The 21499-nt window shown below is 48.4% G+C and overlaps 1 protein-coding gene across 3 annotated transcripts in view; it reads right to left on the bottom strand.

The window, feature by feature from the left end:
* The window catches only part of slc12a8 (solute carrier family 12 member 8), a 311686-nt gene that overhangs the window by 47450 nt on the left and 242737 nt on the right, over positions 1-21499 (bottom strand). For all 3 annotated transcript variants that reach the window (XM_072473246.1, XM_072473254.1, XM_072473240.1), the window contains 2 exons: positions 17267-17413; positions 1286-1979 (listed from right to left, as the gene is read on the bottom strand). In XM_072473246.1, coding sequence (XP_072329347.1) covers positions 1286-1979; positions 17267-17413 — 841 coding nt within the window. The remainder of the gene's footprint in view (positions 1-1285; positions 1980-17266; positions 17414-21499) is intronic.

Raw genomic sequence — 21499 nt, 5'->3', positions numbered from 1 at the left:
CAGCTAACACAGAAAGAAAACATTTCCACAAACTTGGATTTTCTAGACTGTATGGCTCAGTTTGATACTAAGCAACTGAGGCCCCAAATGACTATTAAGGTGGATTTACACGATCCCATGACACTTTTCAAAGAAGGGCAGGGAGCTTTCCTGGGTGTTCCAGCCAATTTTCTCCTCAAACCAGCACTACCAAAATGATCAATGATCTAATTTTTTGCTAATGGAATCTTGCTTTTTACACAAGCTGCCTTGTTTACCCACATAACACGGTGGCACAGTGGCTAGCACTGCTGCCTCACAGTGCCAGGGTCTCAGGTTCAATTCCGGCCTTGGGTGACTGTCTGTGTGGAGTTTGTACGTTCACCTGTGTCTGCGTGGGTTTCATAGATTTCATAGAATTTACAGTGCAGAAGGAGGCCATTCAGCCCATCGAGTCTGCACCGGCTCTTGGAAAGAGCACCCTACCCAAGGTCAACACCTCCACCTTATCCCCATAACCCAGTAACCCCACCCAACACTAAGGACAATTTTGGACACCAGGGGCAATTTATCATGGCCAATCCACCTAACCTGCACATCTTTGGACTGTGGGAGGAAACTGGAGCACTCGGAGGAAACCCATGCACACACGGGGAGGATGTGCAGACTCCCCACAGATAGTGACCCAAGCCGGAATCGAACCTGGGACCTTGGAGCTGTGAAGCAATTGTGCTATCCACAATGCTACCGTGCTGCCCTGGAGTTTCCTCCGGGTGCTCCAGTTTCCTCCCACAGTCCATGATGTGCAGGTTAGGTGGATTAGCCTCCAGTGATGTGCAGGTTGGGTTCTGGAGATAGGGCGGGGTGGATGGAGGAGTGGACATGGGTAGAGTACACTTTAGAAAGGGCGGTGCAGACTTGATGGGTCAAATGACATCCTTCTGCTCTGTAGGGATTCTATGAGTATATGACAACAAGAGTGACAGCATACAAAGATTAATTGACTGTGAGGTGCTTTGAAAAGCCCCAAGGTAATAACGTTGTGTTATATAAATGTCAGTTTTTTTCTTTACTATCCAGCAGTGTATTTGACTTCTAAAAACATAAATTTACAGCAATCTTGTGCATTAATCTCTGTCAAAATTTGACTATGAGAAGCAGCGAGACGAATAAACTCAATCATTCATTAAGCAACTTGTGGAGTAGCTTTGGTCCTTCTGAACCGTGAGAAGGCAGAGGTTATATTCTGATACCATCCTTGAGAATACATGAAGAGCTGGAAAACTAACTATTCCATAACAATTACCATATCCTCTTGTTTCTGTTGAATCATCCGTGTCTGTATAGCAGTGTTCTGTAGGTTCAATTATTTTGTAGTCAACATTGCTGTGGGCTTCCACAGATTGAGATACAAAGTGATCTTCCAGATGCTGATGGTCTCCTACATCCTGTTCTGACAGGTCTCCTGTAAGCTCGGTCCCCGAGACATGGCTGGTGTCCTCTTTAAATGTTGTATTTGAGTTGCCAAAATCCAACATAAAACTATCCTGCAGAGTTTGCTTTGCAGGTTTTCTCACCTTTTTCAATCGGACAGACTGGTTCACGTTTTTTTCTTTTCTCTGATTTATTTCCATCTCTTCTTCCCTATCCTGAGGCATTGTTTGAAAGATCTGATTCATGTCCTTGTTGAACTCAAGCAAAGAACCATTTGTGCTGCCTTTAATTGGGCCACCAGTCCCATTTTTGTGTGGGCCATCGAGGTTTGGCTTTTGTGATGGTTTATAAGTTCTAGCATTTTCTTTATTCCTGTTTTTTTCCTTTTGCTGAATATCATAGCTCATACAAACTGAGAAATAAGAGTAATCAACCACACTGTAAGTCAACATAAAGTTGATGCTGACTATTGGGGCAAGAACATTCACTTGGCCAATGAAGATAAATGCCATAGTCACAAATCCAACAAGACATATTGCAGCCACCGGGGTTTTGTTTGGCCCTCTCTGAAAAGAAGAAACGCATAATTAAAATAATTAGTTTCACACATTACAAAGAAAGCAATATCCTGTATGTATCATATATTACCCAATTAATACATGCTCTAAAACAAGCATTTTCAAAGTGGTGGATCGTGGGCGGGTGTTGGGAGGGTCGCCGAGCCATCCATCGCGGCGTTCCCGATTGCGTGAATTCAGGCGCAATGTCTGCAGCAGCTAGCTTTTTAAAATGCCGGCTCCAAGCGGCTTTAAAAATGATGGCCCCGACCGGCTAAAAAAATGCGGGTGTACTGCACATGCATGCCCGCACATTAGGCCAGAGAGAAACACCACCTCTTCCTGACATCAGTGCACTGAGCCAGGAGAAGATTTTTTTTAAAATTCAATTCTTTCTTCCTGCATCTGTCTTGAATATACTCAATGACTGAGCCTGCAGAACTCTCTTTGATAGTCAATTCTCGAGATGACAAAGATTCACAATACTTTGGAGTTAAGTAATTCCTCCTCGTCTATATCTAAAATCATTGCATTGTAATTTGCAGACTATATCCCCAGGCTGCAAATCATCCATCTGAGGAAAACTTACATTCTGCATCTGCTCTGTAGAGTCCTGAGAGAATAATGCCTGTTTCTATGAGGTCATTTCACATTCTTTGCTACTCTAGACTACAAAATATATGCCCCGGCTCACCTCTCGTATTAAAGGTAAGAGAAAATGGTGGGTCGCGAAGGTCGGCTGGCTTGGGTCACGAAGGTCAGCTGGCGTGTGTCGCAAAATTCGGCCGGCATGAGTCCTGAATGATGGTAAAAATGGGACCCGGGCAAAAAGATTGAAAAGTACTGCTCCAAAACATGATCAAAGGGTATGAAATATAGACAAAGATAATCATTTAATGCACAATGATGGTGCAATTGATGAAAATGACATGAGTAAAAAGCAAATTTTGCTTTTTCAATATGACTGAAGAAAAGTTCAAAGTTAGACTGCTGCCATGGATTATTACACCATTGCCTTCAGGAACTACCCTTAGAAATTGAAATTAACTGGCTTAAATCTAAAAGTTGTAGATGATGTGTAGATGAATGTGCTGGATGAATCTTGCTCGATATCAGTGTTCTTCAAACTTTTTTTCCGGGGACCCACTTTTACCAACCGGCCAACCTTGAAGATGAAGCCTTCCCGTGTCAGAAAGTATGGAGTCTCCATCTGTCCAAAGTTCTGCATTTCTTCTGTAAAATTGAATTAAATAAACCCCCCCCTGAACTTGTAAAAAAAAAGTTTTTTAAAATGAATAAAAAAAATAAAAATTAAATGAATAAAATAAATGAATAAAATGAATAAAAATCCCTCAAACTTGTAAAACAAAAAGCTACGACTGTTTAAAAAAATAGCGGTCACACTGCGCATGCGTGCCCGATCATCGGCGCGCATGCGCAATGCGGCCGAATTGTTTTTACATGTACGCGGCCATTTTAAAGGCCGCTTGCAGCCGGCGTTATTAAAAGCCGGCTGCTGCGTGGGTAATTACGCTATCGGGAGTGCCGCGAAGGACGGCTCCGCGACCCTCCCGACACCCGCGGGTCGCGCCCCTGAGTTTGAAGAACACTGTTCTATATTACCTTAAAAGACACTAGTTAGACCTCAGCTGGGGTACTGTGCAAAGTTTTTACACCACACTTCAGGAAGGATGTGAAGTCACTGGAGCAAGTGCAGAAGAGGTTTACAAGGATGGCACCAGGGGTAAGAAATGTCAGTTATGAAGACAGATCGTAGAGGTTGGAACTGTTCTCCTTGGAGAGGAGAAATCTAAGAGGAGATTTGATAGAGGTGTTCAAAATCATGAGGGGGCTGGACAGAGTAGAGAGGGAGAAACGGTTCCCTTTCGTAAAAGGATCGAAAATGAGACAACACAGATTTAAAGCGATTTACAAAAGAAGGCAATGTGATGTGAGAAAAAGCTTTTTCACACGGGTTCTTTGGGTCTGGAATGCACTGCCTGGAAGTGTGAGGGAGGCAGGTTCAATCAACGCATTCAAGAGGACATTAGATAATTATTTGAATAAAAGCAATGTGCAGGGTTACGGGGAAAAGGCAGAAGAATGGCACTAAGTTATAATGCTCATTTGGAAAGCTGGTTCAGATATGTTGGTCGAATGGCCTCTTTTGTGCCGTTACAATTCTGCGATATTCTTACATCAACTTCATTCATAATAGATCAAAGCTGGAGAAGAGCATTGATTTCTTGGAGGTTTGAATCTTGCACAGAATGATGAAACTGAAGTGCTTATTTTCCAAATGGGAAAGTCCAGCAGTCACAGTGGCACTAGCTAGGAAACTGGAGCCTCGCAGTCCTTGGATTTTCCATTCAATAATTTAAATGGATGACAAATCAGGAACTCTAAGCCTCTGGTTTCCTGATGAACAAGTGGGAGTACCCAACTAGGGAATTAGTCCTGAAATCCCCAACAATTGTTAAAATCAAAGGATTTTGTTTCACATTCAGACAATAAGGCAAGATGTTCCAGCACTGGCATTGGATTTTCTTTTTCATTTGGCTCCCAAAATAAGCACAAGTACCATGAACTGAGTCCAAATACTGTTCATTTAGTCAATTGCCACCATTAAATCAATGTCAATGCTAAAGCAGTTTCAGATATGCACGAACACTACACTTGTCATGTACACAGATTATCACAGATTCCAAAACCATGGCGACAACAACCTCCACATATTCCGCAACACCTTTGCTCCTGCAACATTTTTGTTATTGCAGCAACATTGGTGTGAAGAAAAATTGTTTCACAACCTCACAACAGTTAGAGCATGACAAGAATATTAGGAATAAAACAGAGAATTCTGGATAAACTCAACAGGTCTGGCAGCATCTGTGGAGAGTGAAACAGAATAAACATTTTGGATGCGATTCTCCGGCCTCGTTACGCTGCCCCTCAAGCAAAACGAGGACGGTGAATAGCGGGAGACCCAAAAGTGAGAACCACGCCAGGCTCCAAACGATTTGCGATGCAACCGGCCCATTTCCGTAGCCAAATCGCCAGAATGCCACAGGTCCAGGGGGTCATAGGTGCCACGAATTTTGTCCTGTACTTGCCGGGCAATCTGGGGTGCCCCATGTTAACAGAAAGGTGTTCCACTCCCTCAACATACAGCTCGTCTGCAACCACCGGATGAAGATCATGCATGTGTGTGCACATTTCCCGGGGAGTGTGCATGACAGCTACATCCTGGGGCAGTCAGTCAACCCCTGCCTATTCGAGGAGTACCCCAGGATGGGCAGCTGGCTCTTGGGAGATAAGGAGTACCCGCTGAGGACCTGGCTAATGACGCCAGTAGGGAGGCCGGTGACCGAAGCGGAGACCCGGTACAATGAGGCCCATGTGGCCATCCGGGCTATCATTGAGCGGTGCATCAGACTCCTCATGATACGGTTCCGATGCCTCGACCACTCCGGAGATGCACTACAGTACACCCCCCAGAGGGTCACCCACTTTGAGGTGGTCTGTGTGCCTCCACAACCTTGCACAGCAGCGGGACGCTGTGCTAGAGGTTGGTGATGAGGAGCACGTGGCCACCGAGGAGGACGTGGACGATGCGGTGGCGCCGGACAAGCAGGGGCTGGAGGACGAGGAGGAACCCAAGAACCAGCTGGAGGCTGCAGGGTAGGGCGAGGGTCTGGCAGACCCGGAGGGCCAGGGAGACCCTCATACTCACTTAGGACATGGCCTGGTCTGTCACCCCCTATCACTCCAGGGTGCTGAGATTGAGTGAGCACTGTCTGCGGGTCACTGTCGAGGGCAGGGGGTGATGATAACCCGCAGAGAGCTGAGCGCTGCTACTCCTCAGGGGTGAGGAGGGGGATGCCTGGAGAGATGGGCCAAGGGTTCGAGGTCAGCCCGCATTGCGGAAGAAAGTGACAGAGTTGTGCACAAGGGTGTTTAATGTGTAATACAATTCCCCACTCTCCCAATGGTTCCGCCCCCATTCCCCCTCACCCCCTACCTACCCTCCCCATCCTCCCCCTTTCCCCAGTGATCCTCGATGTGCTTTGCCTTCCTAGCTCAGCCGCTATGTCTAGGTGTCTCCCCAGGGTGCATTTCTGAGGTGGAAGCATGCACAGCAGTGCCGCCCTGTCCCGTGTGCTGGCTGTGAGATGCAACCTCATCACAGGGGTGGACCTCGGGGGAGCTGGTGGCCACCATCACCACTCCATGGGACGTGTCCGGGTTGCCACCTAGCGTCCCCTCCCTCCGCCCCTCTGCCCATAGGGCCCCGGGGTTCACCACTGGATGGAGGTGTGATCTGGATCAGGCCCTCGCTGGGCATGATCCAGGTAATGATATTTAAATAAGTCACCAGCCGCATCGGCAAGGCCTCAACCGGGAACCGATTAATACTGATCTTCACGTGGTGATGGCCACTCAGGGATCTCAGAGGCCACTGGAGCCCTCTGAGTGGTTGAGGACAGGGCAGTATGCTGGAACTCTCCCTGGCACTTGGGCAGCCTGGCACTGCCAGTTCTCAGGCTGGCAGTGCCTGGATGCTAAGCTGGCATTGCCAAGGGTTGGGACCTAAGGGAGGCCTGCCCATGAAAGGGAGGGTATAAATGATGGGGGGTAAAGGGGGTATGAAGGGGCTTCAAAGATTGGTGGGGTAAAGGAGTACCCTGAAAAGGGAATGCCAGAAAGGGCTCATAATGGGGTATCCTCACTGGGGGGGGCGGGAGGGTGTTGTGAAGTAACGCCCATGTCTGTGAAGGGTGGCATCGGCCATGGTTGGGGCCTGAGGGTTCCTCAAGCTCACATGGAGATTGGGGGCTGCATTCTTCGCCGCATCGGGAATTCCGCTACTGGCAGCTGGTAGCGGAGAATCCAGCATTGGGCATCCTAATAACGGGTCGGGCACCATATTCTTGGGCCCTTATGATTCTCTGGTCCTCAGGGTCGGGAATCACGTGGGCGAGAATTGGTGCAGGTGGACCTTGCAATATGCCAAGGGGGTACCTCTTCAAGGGAGTTGCCCCGAAAGTCCTTCAGAGGGCCACACTATCCCCCACAATGTAAGACCTGTCCATCCACCCCCACCCGACCCATCTAACCCCCACCAGACACCCTAATTAAGGAGACCCCCCCCCCACTAGAGACAGCCTAATTGAAGAGACCCCAAGAGTGACCTTCAAATTAAAGTGACCCCCACCACAGAGACCCCCTAATTATAGAGACCCCCACCACAGCCCCCCCCCCCCCCCCCCAGAATAGATCCCTGTCTGGAAGCTAGAAAGCAGTCCAGACAGAGCCATTGAAAAAAAATCACTGCTTTAAAACTCCCTTGTGCAATACACCTGCTGGCTCAGGCAGAGGAAGCAGCACCTGTAAATTCCTGTAAAGAGATAACCAGTCAGCGTGCTTTAAACCCCCTCAGAGCTTCGATCTGCAAGCCATTCATCCATTTCTGTGTGATATTGATTTTATTAGGCTGTGATTGACAGATTCCACACACACCCAGCTGTGAAACCAGCAAAAAAGCTTAACTCTCTTTGATGTGGTTCAGGAGATGTCAATCATTGATCTCTATAAACATTGCCCCCATTAATCCTGTTTCTCTCCCCAGAAGTTGCTTGCCATGGGCAGCACGGTAACACAGAGGTTAGCATTGTTGCTTCTCAGCACCAGGGTCCCAGGTTTGATTCCCGGCTTGGGTCACTGTCTGTGCGGAATCTGCACGTTCTCCCCATGTCTGTGTGGGTTTCCCCCGGGTGCTCCGGTTTCCTCCCATAAGTCCGAAAGATGTGCTGTTAGGTAATTTGGACATTTTAAATTCTCCCTCAGTGTACCCAAAAGGCACCAGAATGTGGCGACTAGAGGATTTTCACAGTAACTCCATTGCAGTGTTAATGTAAGCAATAACGATCATTATTATCATTATGCTATTGGCCTGATGCAACAATAGTAATCTGGTTCGTGCCCTCGCCTGAAAGGGAGGGGTGGGGCTGAATTGGGGTGGGACCTGAATGCGGCTGAGTAAAAGGACAGGGCCTGAAAGGGTCTCGGAATGAATGGGCAGGGTGTGAAGGGGCAGGGTGTGAAGGGGCTGGGTGTGAAGGACCTGGGTGTGAAGGGGCTGGGTGTGAAGGGGCTGGGTGTGAAGGACCTGGGTGTGAAGGGGCTGGGTGTGAAGGGTCAGGGTGTGAAGGGGCTGGGTGTGAAGGGGCTGGGTGTGAAGGGGCTGGGTGTGAAGGGTCAGGGTGTGAAGGGGCTGGGTGTGAAGGGGCTGGGTGTGAAGGGGCTGGGTGTGAAGGGTCAGGGTGTGAAGGGGCTGGGTGTGAAGGGGCTAGGTGTGAAGGGGCTGGGTGTGAAGGGGCTGGGTGTGAAGGGGCTGGGTGTGAAGGGGCTGGGTGTGAAGGGGCTGGGTGTGAAGGGGCTGAGTGTGAAAGGGCTGGGTGTGAAGGGGCTGGGTGTGAAGGGGCTGGGTGTGAAGGGAAGGGGTGTGAAGGGTCAGGGTGTGAAGGGGCTGGGTGTGAAGGGGCTGGGTGTGAAGGGGCTGGGTGTGAAGGGGCTGGGTGTGAAGGGTCAGGGTGTGAAGGGGCTGGGTGTGAAGGGGCTGGGTGTGAAGGGTCAGGGTGTGAAGGGGCTGGGTGTGAAAGGGCTGGGTGTGAAGGGGCTGGGTGTGAAGGGGCTGGGTGTGAAGGGTCAGGGTGTGAAGGGGCTGGGTGTGAAGGGGCTGGGTGTGAAGGGGCTGGGTGTGAAGGGTCAGGGTGTGAAGGGGCTGGGTGTGAAGGGGCTGGGTGTGAAGGGGCTGGGTGTGAAAGGGCTGGGTGTGAAGGGGTTGGTGTGAAGGGGCTGGGTGTGAAGGGGCTGGGTGTGAAGGGGCTGGGTGTGAAGGGGCTGGGTGTGAAGGGTCAGGGTGTGAAGGGGCTGGGTGTGAAAGGGCTGGGTGTGAAGGGGCTGGGTGTGAAGGGGCTGGGTGTGAAGGGTCAGGGTGTGAAGGGGCTGGGTGTGAAGGGTCAGGGTGTGAAGGGGCTGGGTGTGAAGGGTCAGGGTGTGAAGGGGCTGGGTGTGAAGGGTCAGGGTGTGAAGGGGCAGGGTGTGAAGGGGCTGGGTGTGAAGGGGCAGGGTGTGAAGGGGCTGGGTGTGAAGGGTCAGGGTGTGAAGGGTCAGGGTGTGAAGGGGCTGGGTGTGAAAGGGCTGGGTGTGAAGGGGCTGGGTGTGAAGGGGCTGGGTGTGAAGGGGCTGGTTGTGAAGGTTCAGGGTGTGAAGGGTCAGGGTGTGAAGGGGCTGGGTGTGAAGGGAAGGGGCTGGGTGTAAAGGGGCTGGGTGTGAAGGGGCTGGGTGTGAATGGGCAGGGTGTGAAGGGGCTGGATGTGAAGGGGCTGGGTGTGAAGGGGCTGGGTGTGAAGGGAAGGGTCAGGGTGTGAAGGGGCTGGGTGTGAAGGGAAGGGGCTGGGTGTGAAGGGGCTGGGTGTGAAGGGTCAGGGTGTGAAGGGGCTGGGTGTGAAGGGGCTGGGTGTGAAGGGGCAGGGTGTGAAGGGGCAGGGTGTGAAGGGGCTGGGTGTGAAGGGGCTGGGTGTGAAGGGGCTGGGTGTGAAGGGTCAGGGTGTGAAGGGGCTTGGTGTGAAGGGGCTGGGTGTGAAAGGGCTGGGTGTGAAGGGGCTGGGTGTGAAGGGTCAGGGTGTGAAGGGAAGGGGCTGGGTGTGAATGGGCAGGGTGTGAAGGGGCTGGGTGTGAAGGGGCTGGGTGTGAATGGGCAGGGTGTGAATGGGTAGGGTGTGAAGGGGCTGGGTGTGAAGGGTCAGGGTGTGAAGGGAAGGGGCTGGGTGTGAAGGGGCTGGGTGTTAATGGGTAGGGTGTGAAGGGGCTGGGTGTGAAGGGGCTGGGTGTGAAGGGAAGGGGCATGTAAGGGGCCATTTTGCAACCCTATAACTGGGTGTCACTCACAAGGAGGGAGGTCACGGGTACCGGTGCTTGGGAGCGGGGGCGGGGGGGGCTGATGCCAGTTGGAAGTGGTGGGGTGTGGAGAGGTTTAATGCCAGTGAGGGGGGGGCACGCAGTACTGAAGCCACGGTTCTGGCAATGTTAGGGGAGGCGGGGAGCAGAGGCGGGTGCCTTTACTGACACTTTGTGATTGCGCCACGATGTCTGTGAAGCCAGGCTTCCAGTGTGTTTAGAACACCCCCCCCCCCCAAGCACCGGTACCAGTGACCTCCCTGTGCTGCCGCAAAACTCGCACCCTCCTCCCAAAAAAATTTGAAGTGTGGGTGGACTGTGACCTAGATCGTGTCCAACCACCTAGCGGCAATCGCACCCTATTTCCCGCTGGAGACCACGCTTAGAAATGCTTTGGGAGCATTCCACACAATGTTTTCTTTTAAAAGTTGCTTTTCGTTATTCAAATTAAAATTACAAAAATAGCATTCCCAGGCACCACAACATTTCTCAGGCTGCAATAGTTTAAAATCTATTTGTAAAATCAGTTAATCATGCCTGATAGTATTTTAAACGTGCCCAGTACTTTATATACTACAGTACACCAGTTGTCATCTTGAAAGCGAACATTAATTTGAATTTGCTCAATGTGGCTTATCTTTATGACCATATTGTTTTGACATAATACGGGTTCTGATCCTTTTATTGCTTTCATGGTTGTTGGATGTCTGCACCATTGAGGTTGATGAGAAACTCTGATATTTAATAATTAACCTGTCGTTGTGTGACAAATTGTTCAATATCCTAAATTTGATATTCATCATAGAATACTCTCTCTATAATATTAAAAATAGATCTTTTGGGGAAATACTCAGAGAGTTCGGATCCTGTTGGGGTGGAGGTCAGTCTCTCCACCCTGTGCCCTGGCGTGGTGGGGGGATCTGTTGGTGTTTTTAACACTCGAGAAGGTGAAGTTTGAGTTGAGGGGAAGGATGGACAGGTTCTACAATTCATGGGCTTTGTTCATTATGCACTTTCAAGAATTAGATGACATCGAACATTGGGGGGGGGGGGGGGGGGGGGGGGGGTTGGACTGTGTATGTTGTTAATGACTATGTATGGGTGGATGGTGGATTCCTGAATCCTTTTCTTTGATGTTTGCATTTAAAATGTTGAGGGTTGTTTGGGGGTTGGTGGGAGGAAGGAATTTTTGGCCAGGGGATTGTTACCGTTGATTGTTGGTGAATGTAAATTTGGATGAAAATGTGAAAAAGGAGAATAAATATATTTTTTAAAAATAGATCTTTTGATGTAAATTTTACGTTAAAAAATTCTGTTCTATTTAGCACAACTCTTTCTGAGACAAAGAAAATTTAAAAATGATGGCTTAGTATTTTTAAAATAAACCTTCATTAAATACTAGTCAATCACTGATGGCGTGCCACATAAGTTAAGACTAAATATAGCTTTAAGGGGTTTGTTGATAGGGTATCATTCGACCAGTGCTGTATAAAAAGATGTACTCATATGCATTATTTTCCCTTCCCCTGACTCCCCTAACTCAACTTATTTTTTAAATGCAGCTTGGTACAAGGTATTTTCTAGCATATCGCTAGGTTGACTATAACCTGAAACATCAAGTTAGCCTTCTGTGGCAGACTTAGTAATCCAATACTCAGGCCAGGCAGGTTGCAGTGCACCTGGGAATTATTGACCAGCTAGCCTTGCCCATTGGCAGAAAGGCAGCTCTATCAATCAGAGCAATGATTCTTCCTATTTGGTTTGACATAACCCTGCCAGACCCTCAGGGTTAGAATTGTCGAACAAGTAGTAGAAAGCTTCTCACACTTCTGCATTGTAAGCTGTACAGTTTGAACTAGTTATGCTCCATCAGCAAGTCAATAAAGTAAAGTCACCATAGTCCCTTATGGCCATGGGCTCCCTTCCCTTTTGATTTAACCTGAGGATCATCACACCTCAAGCAAGGGACAATGTTGAGAATGTGGGGCTGGCATGAATAACCTCAACCGGGAATTGAACCCACGCTATTGGTCTCGTTTTTCATCACAAACCAGCTATCCAGCCAACTGAGCTAAACTGGTTCCCGCGTCAACAACCTGACCCTTGCTACCTGACAACTAAGCTCTCTGTTAAATGGGATATGTCCCTAAGGGAATAGAGCATGCATGCTTCAGTACTGAGCAAACAAACTATCTTCACTGACCTCTCAGAAGCTCATGTGTAGAAATGTAGTGCCCACAGCGAAGTTTTCTTAAGAATGATTAAGGGCAGACCTTTACGTTTTTGATGGATTTTATGTTATGGCGCGTATGGGTGAAGACCACTACGAAACAGACCGGCAACATTGATATTCTAGATTGTGCCATAGTGTCACCGACACACACATCATATCACTACAGAATTAAAATTGGCATTTGCATGAACGCCACGTAAAAACCAGAGGCGACATGGAGTTTTTAAATCTCTTGACAGATTGCGTTCCTCATTTTGCACTGAATAGAAATCATTAAACTTAAACAAACCTTATACTATAATGTGCATGGGATGGCTCATAGAGAGGGCTACTTTCCTAAATTATTTATTCTACTTGTATATCGTATGTTCATATCTCTCTACATTTTATCAATTTTATAATAATTAGAAATATTGCGTGGCATTTAGGAGAGGGATAATTTGTTGGCTGCATCATTTTTCACTAAGCTCACCATTCAAAGCCAACCAATGAGCAGAGATAATAATATTACCGCAGCTGACATTTCAAAATAGCTACAAAGTGATTTTTTTTGCCATTCTTTCCAGCCTTCCCAAGTCTGCCAGAAGGCCAGAAATTATTGTGGAGTACCAATTTATATGTGGTAGGCAGTCAGCCAGGAAAGCATTTAGATTGGCGAAAAGTATATTTAAGACAAGTATTACTTAATTTTTTGAATGCTTGAAGTCAACTACTGAGTAGGGTGATAGTCAAAACTATTATTTAATTATACACACAGGAACAATAATGGGAGTGTTACGATACTAGAGTGATGAGCTTTCATAGACCAAACATCACAGAAAAACATTACAAACTGCATTAGCATATGTGCTTTATATGTAAAACAGAAAACAAAGATGCCTAAATACTACTGACCAACATTTTTCAAAATTAAGAAAGATATGGAGGCTAACTAATTGAATCAGAACGTCGGAAAGGAGTTAAAGTCGAGCTTCCATTTAATTTTTTAAAAATATAAATTTAGAGTACCCAATTCATTTTTTCCAATAAAGGGGCAAATAAGAGTGGCCAATTCGCCTACCCTGCACATCTTTGAGTTGTGGGGGCGAAATCCACGCAAACACGGGGAGAATGTGCAAACTCCACACGGATAGTAACCCAGAGCCGGGATCGAACCTGGGACCTAGGCGCCGTGAGGCAGCATTGCTAACCACTGCGCCACCGAACTGCCCACTTCCATTTAATTCTAGCTCTCAATGGTAAGCATAGATTGTTTTTTTATTTATTTATGGGATGTTGGCGCCACTGGTTAGACCAGCATTTATTGCCCATTCCTAGTTGCCCTTCAGAAGATAGTGGTGAGCTACCTTCTTGAACCGCTCTAACCACCACAACCATCTTTCTTTGTGCCAGGTAGGACCCCAACCAGCAGTGCTTTCCCCGATTCCCAATGACTCCAGTTTAGCTAGGGTTCCTTGATGCCATACTCGGTCAAATGCTGCTTTGATGTCAAGGGCAGTCACTCTCACCTCAGCTCTGGCATTCAGCTCTTTTGTCCATGTTTGAACCAAGACTGTAATGAGGTCAGGAGCTGAGTGACCCTGGCGTACCCAAACTGAGCATCAGAGAGCAGGTTATTGCTGAGTAAGTGACGCTTGATAGCACTGTTGATGACTCCTTCCATCACTTTACTGATGATGGAGAGTAGACTGATAGGGCGATCATTGGCTGGGTTGGATCTGTCCCGATTCTTCTGTCCGGGACACATCTGGGCAATTTTCCACATTGCCGGGTAGATGCCGGTGTTGTAGTTATACTGGGGTACAGCTAGGGATGCGGCAAATTCTGGAGCACAAGTCTTCAGTACTATTGCCAGAATATTGTCAGGACCCATAGCCTTTGCAGCATCCAGTGCCTTCAGCCATTTCTTGATACCACGTGGAGTGAATCATATTGGCAGAAGACTGACATCTGTGATGCTGGGGACCTCCGGAGGAGACCGTGATGGATCATCCACTCAGCACTTCCGGCTGAAGATTGTTGCGAATGCCTCAGCCTTGACTTTTGCACATATGGGGCGAAATTCTCCCGAAACGGCGCGGTGTCCGCCGACTGGCGCCCAAAACGGCGCCAATCAGACGGGCATCGCGCCGCCCCAAAGGTGCGGAATGCTCCGCATCTTTGGGGGCCGAGCCCCAACATTGAGGGGCTAGGCCAGCCCTGGAGGAATTTCCGCCCCGCCAGCTGGCGGAAACGGCCTTTGTTGCCCCGCCAGCTGGCGCGGAAATGACATCCCCGGGCGGCACATGCGCGGGAGCGTCAGCGGCCGCTGACAGTTTCCCACACATGCGCAGTGGAGGGAGTCTCTTCCGCCTCCGTAGTGGTGGAGACCGTGGCGGAGGCGGAAGGGAAAGAGTGCCCCCACGGCACAGGCCTGCCTGCAGATCGGTGAGCCCCGATCGCGGGCCAGGCCACCGTGGGGGCACCCCCCGGGGCCAGATCGCCCCGTGCCCCCCCCAGGACCCCGGAGCCCGCCCACGCCACCTTGTCCCACCGTTCAAAAGGTGGTTTAATCCACGCCGGCGGGACAGGCAATTTATCGGTGGGACTTCGGCCCATCCGGGCCGGAGAATCGAGCGGGGGGGCCCGCCAACCGGCGCGGTGCGATTTCCGCCCCCGCCGAATATCCGGTGCCGGAGACTTCGGCAACCGGCGGGGGCGGGATTCACGGCAGCCCCCGGTGATTCTCCAACCCGGCAGGGGGTCAGAGAATGACGCCCCTGCACTGGGCTCCTCCATCATTGAGGATGGGGATATTTGTGGAGCCTCCTCTTCCAGTGAGTTGTTTAATGGTCCACCACCATTCACGGCCGGATGTGGCAGGACTGCAGAGCTTAGATCTGATACGTTTGTTGTGGAATTGCTTAGCTCTGTTTATTACTTGCTGCTTATGCTGGTTGACACACAAGTGGTGCTGTGTTGTAGCTTCACCAAGTTGACACCTCAGTTTTTGGTTTGCCTGGAGTTGCTCCTGGCATACTGTCCTGCACTCTTCATTGAACCAGGGTTGATCCCCTGGCTTTTTAAAAAAATATATATTTATTCAAGTTTTTCAACAAATTTTCAACAAAGCCCCCCCCCCCCAACAAAAAGAAAGAAACAAGAACACAACAAGCAGAAATTATACATAGGATTTCCCCATATACAATAACCCCCCATATAACAGTAGAAAACACAAATCGGGAACCCCCCACCTTAACCCAAACGCCACCGCAAAAGACACCCTCCCTCCCTCCCCCCGGGCTGCTGCTGCTGCTGACCACCTCCTAACGCTCCGCAAGATAGTCTAGGAACGGTTGCCACCGCCTGAGAAACCCTTGCACAGACCCTCGCAAGGCAAACTTTATCCTCTCCAGCTTGATGAACCCTGCCATGTCACTGATCCAAGCTTCCACACTAGGGGGCTTCGCATCCTTCCATAGTAGCAAAATCCTCCGCCGGGCTACCAGGGACGCAAAGGCCAGAAAACCGGCCTCTTTCGCCTCCTGCACTCCCGGCTCGTTCGATACCCCAAATAATGCTAATCCCCAGCTCGGCTTGATCCGGGCGTTCACCACCTTGGACATAGTCCTCGCAAAACCCCTCCAAAACCCATCCAGTGCCGGACATGACCAGAACATATGAACGTGATTTGCCGGGCTCCCTGAGCACCTCCCACATCTGTCCTCCACCCCAAAGAACCTACTCAACCTCGCCCCTGTCATATGCGCTCTGTGAGTAACCTTGAACTGTATTAGGCTGAGCCTAGCGCAAGAGGAAGAATTAACCCTACACAAGGCATCAGCCCACAGACCCTCATCTATCTCCTCCCCAAGCTCCTCCTCCCACTTGCCCTTTAACTCCTCCACCGAGAACTCCTCCTCGTCCTGATAAATCGCCGAAACCTTGCCTTCTCCAACCTATGCACCCGAAATCACCCTGTCCTGAATCCCACGTGCCGGAAGCAGCGGGAATTCCCTCACCTGCTGCCTCACAAACCCCCTCACTTGCATGTATCTGAAAGCATTTCCCGGGGGTAGCTCAAGCTTCTCCTCCAGTGCCCCTAGGCTCGCAAACGTCCCATCGATGAACAGGTCCCCCATTCTTCTAATCCCAGCCCGATGCCAGCTCCGAAACCCCCCATCCATCCTTCCCGGGACGAACCGATAGATCTCCCGAATCGGGGACCAAACCGAGGCTTCCACCTCGCCACTGTGTCGCCTCCACTGCCCCCAGATCTTCAGCGTCGCCGCCACCACCGGACTCGTGGTGTACCTTGTCGGCGAGAGCGGCAGCGGTGCCATCACCAGCGCCCTCAGGCTCGTGCCCACGTAGGATGCCATCTCTAACCTCTTCCACGCCGCCCCCTCTCCCTCCATTACCCACTTATGGATCATCGCCACATTGGCTGCCCAATAACAGCCACACAAATTCGGCAACGCCAGCCCCCCCCTGTCCCTGCTACGCTCCAGAAACACCCTCTTCACCCTCAAATTCCTTCGCCCACACAAATCCCATGATGCTCCTGCTTACTCGCTTGAAAAAGGCCTTGGGGAAATTGATCCCCTGGCTTGATGGTAACGGTAGAGCGGGAGATATGCTGGGCCATGAAGTTGGAGATAGTGGTTGAATACAATTCTGCTGCTGATGATGGCCCACAGCGCCTCATGGATGCGCAGTCTTGAGTTGCTAGATCTGTTGAAAGTCTACCACATTTAGCACGGTGGTAGTGACACACAACACATTGTCCAATTCACTGAACAAGCACATCTTTCAGGACTTGTGGGAGGAAACTGGAGCACCCGGAGGAAACCCACACAGATACTGGGCGAATGTCCAGATTCCGCTAAGACAGTGACCCAAGCCGGGAATTGAACCCGGGTCCCTGGCGCTGGGAAGCAACAGCGCTAACCACTGTGCTACTGTGCCACCCATCATTAGCCTGATATGCAATATTTTGCCTTTTAATAGCCTCTACGCTATGGTTGTAAAGTAATCTGCATAACATACTTGCTTATATTGTTCTGTGAATCTCTAGTCCTCATAAGCTGTTTATTTTACCATAGCAATGGGTTATACTCACCCCACTGCCCAGACACCCAAGGGCAGGTATCACCCTTTCTTGTGCAATGCACTGAAGGATTCTGGGTGCACTATAAAGGCCTCCCATGCAGGAGGCTAAAGATGAAATGTACAGCCCTAATAACCAGAGGAATCCCACCAGGGCAACCTAGAACACAAGAATAAGTCAATGAGGTAGATTAACACAACTGTTCCAAATATTTTCTGTGTCATCTTGAACTTAATTCAATTAAAAGTTAGGATACTTGTGCCCAATTGTGTGCAAAAAATTTGCTGCAAAATTCAAAGGTGAAGCAACTACCCTTCAGTAAGACTGATAATTTAACAATGACACTTTGTATTTATATAGCACCTTTAATGTCATGAAACATCCCAAGGAGCATTTAAAACCAATCTACATGATGAGGTATCAGGCCAGTTGACCAAAAGTTGGTAAAAGAGATAGGTCTTAAGTAGCACCTTAAAACGAGGAAAGAGAGGTAAAGAGGAAATGAGGTTCAGGGAAGTATTCCAGAGTTCAAGGCCTAGGCATCTGAAGACATGGCTACCAATGGTTGAGCAATTGAAATAGGTAACGTTCAAGAGACAAGCATTAGAGGAGTACAGATATCTATGAGGATTACAAAAGTTGGAATAAATGGGTCTTTTTCTGATTGGCAGGCAGTGACTAGTGGCATACTGCAGGGATCTGTTTTAGGACCCAAACTGTTCACTTATATATTAATAATTTGGATGAGGGAACTAAATGTATTATCTCCAAATTTGCAGATGATACAAATGTGGGTGGGAGGGTGAGCTGTGAGGAGGATGCAGAGATGCTTCAGCGAGATTTTGACAGGCTGAGTGAGTAGGTACATGCATGACAGATGCAGTATAATGTGGACAAATGTGAGGTTATCCACTTCGGTAGCAAAAATAGGAAGGCAGATTATTATTTGAATGGGTGTAAATTGAGAAAGGTGGATAGCAAGACCTTGGTGTCCTTGTGCATCAGTCGCTGAAGGTAAGCACACAGGTACAACAGGCAGTAAAGAAGGCAAATGGTATGTTGGTCTTCATAGCGAGATAATTTGAGTAAAGTAATAGAGATGTTTTACTGCAATTGTAAAGGGCATTGGTACGGTCACTCCTGGAGTACTGTGTGGAGTTTTGGTATCCTTATCTGAGGAAGGATGTTCTTGCACTGGAGGGAGTGCAGCGAAGGTTTACCAGGCTGATTCCTGGGATAGCAAGACTGTCATATGAGCAGAGGTTAAATTAGTTAAGATATATTCATTGGAGTTTAGAAGAGAGGTGATTTCATAGAAACTTACAAAATTCAAACAGGATTAGATAGGGTAGATTCAGAAGGAATGTTTCCGATGGTGGGGGAGTCCAGAACTAGGGGTCATAGTTTAAGGATAAGGGGTAAACCGTAGGACTGAGGTGAGGAGAAATTTCTTCACCCAGAGAGTGGTGAATCTGTGGAATTTGCGACGACAAAAAGTAGTTGAGGCCAGAACATTGTGTAATTTAAAGAAGGAATTAGATATAGCTTTTGGGGCTAAAGGGATCAAGGAGTATGGGGGAAGGTGGGATCAGGCTATTGAACTTGATGATTAGCCATGATCATAATGAATGGTGGCGCAGGCTTGAAGGGTCGAATGGCTTCCTACTGCTTCTATTTTCTATGTTTCTTGATTGTGGGCTGGTAGAGATTACAAAAATAGGGAGGGACAAGGACATGGAGAGATTCATAAATGTGGATTTTAAAATCAAAGTGTTACTTAAACGAGAGCTAATATAGGTCAGCAGCATGTACAAGTTAGGAAACAGGCAACAGGGCTGTCGATGACCTCAAGTGTACAAAGAATATAATGTGGGAGGCTGTCCAGGGTTGCATTAGAATAGTCAAGTCTAGAGGTAACAAAGACATAGATAAAGGTTTCAGCAAAAGATGAGCTGTGGGGAGGTAAAGTCAAACAATATTATTGCGGTGGAAATGGGCAACCTTAGTGATGGGTGCAGGTACGTGGTCGAAAGATCACGCAAAGATAATGACTTCGGTGCTCCCAATATTTAGACGGAAGTGATACCTGTTGATCCAGTTCTGGATAAGCAATCTGCTATGATATAGAAACACTGGAGGGAGTAAGGGAGATCATCGTGAGGAAGAGCGGGCTGGTGTTAGTGTTTTTTAAAAATTCTTTAATGGGTATGACTGTCACTGGCTGGGCTAGCATTTGTTACCCATGCCTAAATGGTCTTGAGAAGGTGATGGCGAGCCCACTTCTCGGGACTGCTGCAGTCCATCTGATGTAGGTACTCCCACAGTGCAGTTTGAGGGAGTTTCGTGCTTTTGCCCCAACCACAATGAAGAAACAGTGGTATGGTTCCAAGTCAGGATGGTGTGTGACGTGAGAGGGGAGCTTTCAGGAGGTGGTGGTGCATTTACTGCCCTTGTCCTTGTCCTCCAGATGATAGAGGTCACAGACATCGGATGTGCCACTGCAGGAAGCCTGACAAGTTGCCAGTGCACACTGCTACTATATAGAATTTCAAAGAATTTACAGTGCAGAAGGAGGCCATTTGGCCCATCGAGTCTGCAGCGGCTCTTGGAAAGAGCACCCTACCCAAGGCCCACACCTCCACCCTATCCCCATAACCCAGTAACCCCACCCAACACTAAGGGCAATTTTGGACACTAAGGGCAATGTAGCATGGCCAATCCACCTAACCTGCACATCGTTGGACTGTGGGAGGAAACCGGAGCACCCGGAGGAAACCCACGCACACACGGGGAGAACGTGCAGACTCCGCACAGACAGTGACCCAAGCCGGGAATCGAACCTGGGACCCTGGAGCTGTGAAGCAATTGTGCTATCCACAATGCTACCGTGCTGCCCATGTGACTTAGACAGTTTGATTATTTTTGCAATTTTCACCTCATCTGGGCTCCATATCTATCCTCATAGGCGGACATAAATATCTATACTGGTGGCGAAGGTTCACGGCAGTGGATGGAGTGTCGATCATGCAGGTTGCTTTGTCCTGGATGAAAGAATGTGCACGGTTGCAGGGAGAAGGTGGGAGAATGGAACTAGGTGAGTTGTTCATCCAGAAAGCTGCTGCAGACATGATGGGCAATGAGCTTCTTTTTGTGCCATAAGAACTCTTGAGGATGTCAAGGTCTTTGACTGTTGTTGGAGCTTCACTCATCCAGGCAAGTGGACAGTCTTCCATTACACTCCTGACTTGTGCCTTTGAGATGGTGGACAGACTTTGGGGATTCAGGAGGTGGGTTTCTCTCCACAGAATTCCCAACCTCTGACCTTTCCTTGTAGCCACAGTATTTATATAGCCGTGTACTTGTACACACTGATGAAATGTTTTTAGATGATATCGCTAAGGAGAAGACTGTAAATGAGAAATATCAGGGAATCATTCCAGTTAAAGTTTAACTTACTGTAACAGTAATTGGTCTGTAATCCATCACGTCAAATCAAAATATGCGATTTTGGTTTGAAGCGATGAGTGTTTAATATGATGGAAATGAACTGAACTCGACTTGTTTCCTGATCTTTAACTTGTGTGAGATCTGAGGATTCTTTTCTGTAATTTGTCTGTAATCCATTTTCAAATTTGCGGGATTTGAAAAAGCACAGACAGGATGCCTGATTCCAATATTTGCATGCAATCCAGTCATTTTTATGTATAAATCCCAAAAACTTGGTTAATGCAAAATCCCCAAATTTTCAAGATATTAGATCAAATAGAATTGCCCAGGTTTTGTTTCTCTGACTGATGGAAAATCTGAAAAATCTATTATCAATGTATCCTATAAGGGTCTCTCTACTGTGAATATACTTCTTATCATGCTAAGTGAAGGCTAAATATCGGCCAGTACAGTGGGAGAATTCCTTTACCCCTCTTGGAAAGTGGCGTGGGATATTTATGTCCGCCTATGAGGATAGATATGGAGCCCAGATGAGGCGAAAATTGCAAAAATAATCAAACTGTCTAAGTCACATGCCCAAAACCAGCATTTCCCATCTTCATGGAGCAGAACCGTAGTCAAGCTGGGGTTTGCCAATGTGCTATTCATGGAGACAGCTGGCCATTTAAATCACCAGCTGCCTCCACTGAGAATGAGAATGGAGATGAGTTCTGCCGGAAAGTAGGAGGGGAGCAAGGATGCACTGGCAACTGCAGTATTTTTAGGGGAGTGCAGAGTTGACATCAAATTCAAATAGTG

The sequence above is a fragment of the Scyliorhinus torazame genome, chromosome 2, assembly GCF_047496885.1.
Source record: "Scyliorhinus torazame isolate Kashiwa2021f chromosome 2, sScyTor2.1, whole genome shotgun sequence".
Taxonomy (NCBI): domain Eukaryota; kingdom Metazoa; phylum Chordata; class Chondrichthyes; order Carcharhiniformes; family Scyliorhinidae; genus Scyliorhinus; species Scyliorhinus torazame.
Note: the sequence above shows the minus strand (reverse complement) of the source record. Positions and strands in the feature narration are given on the sequence as shown.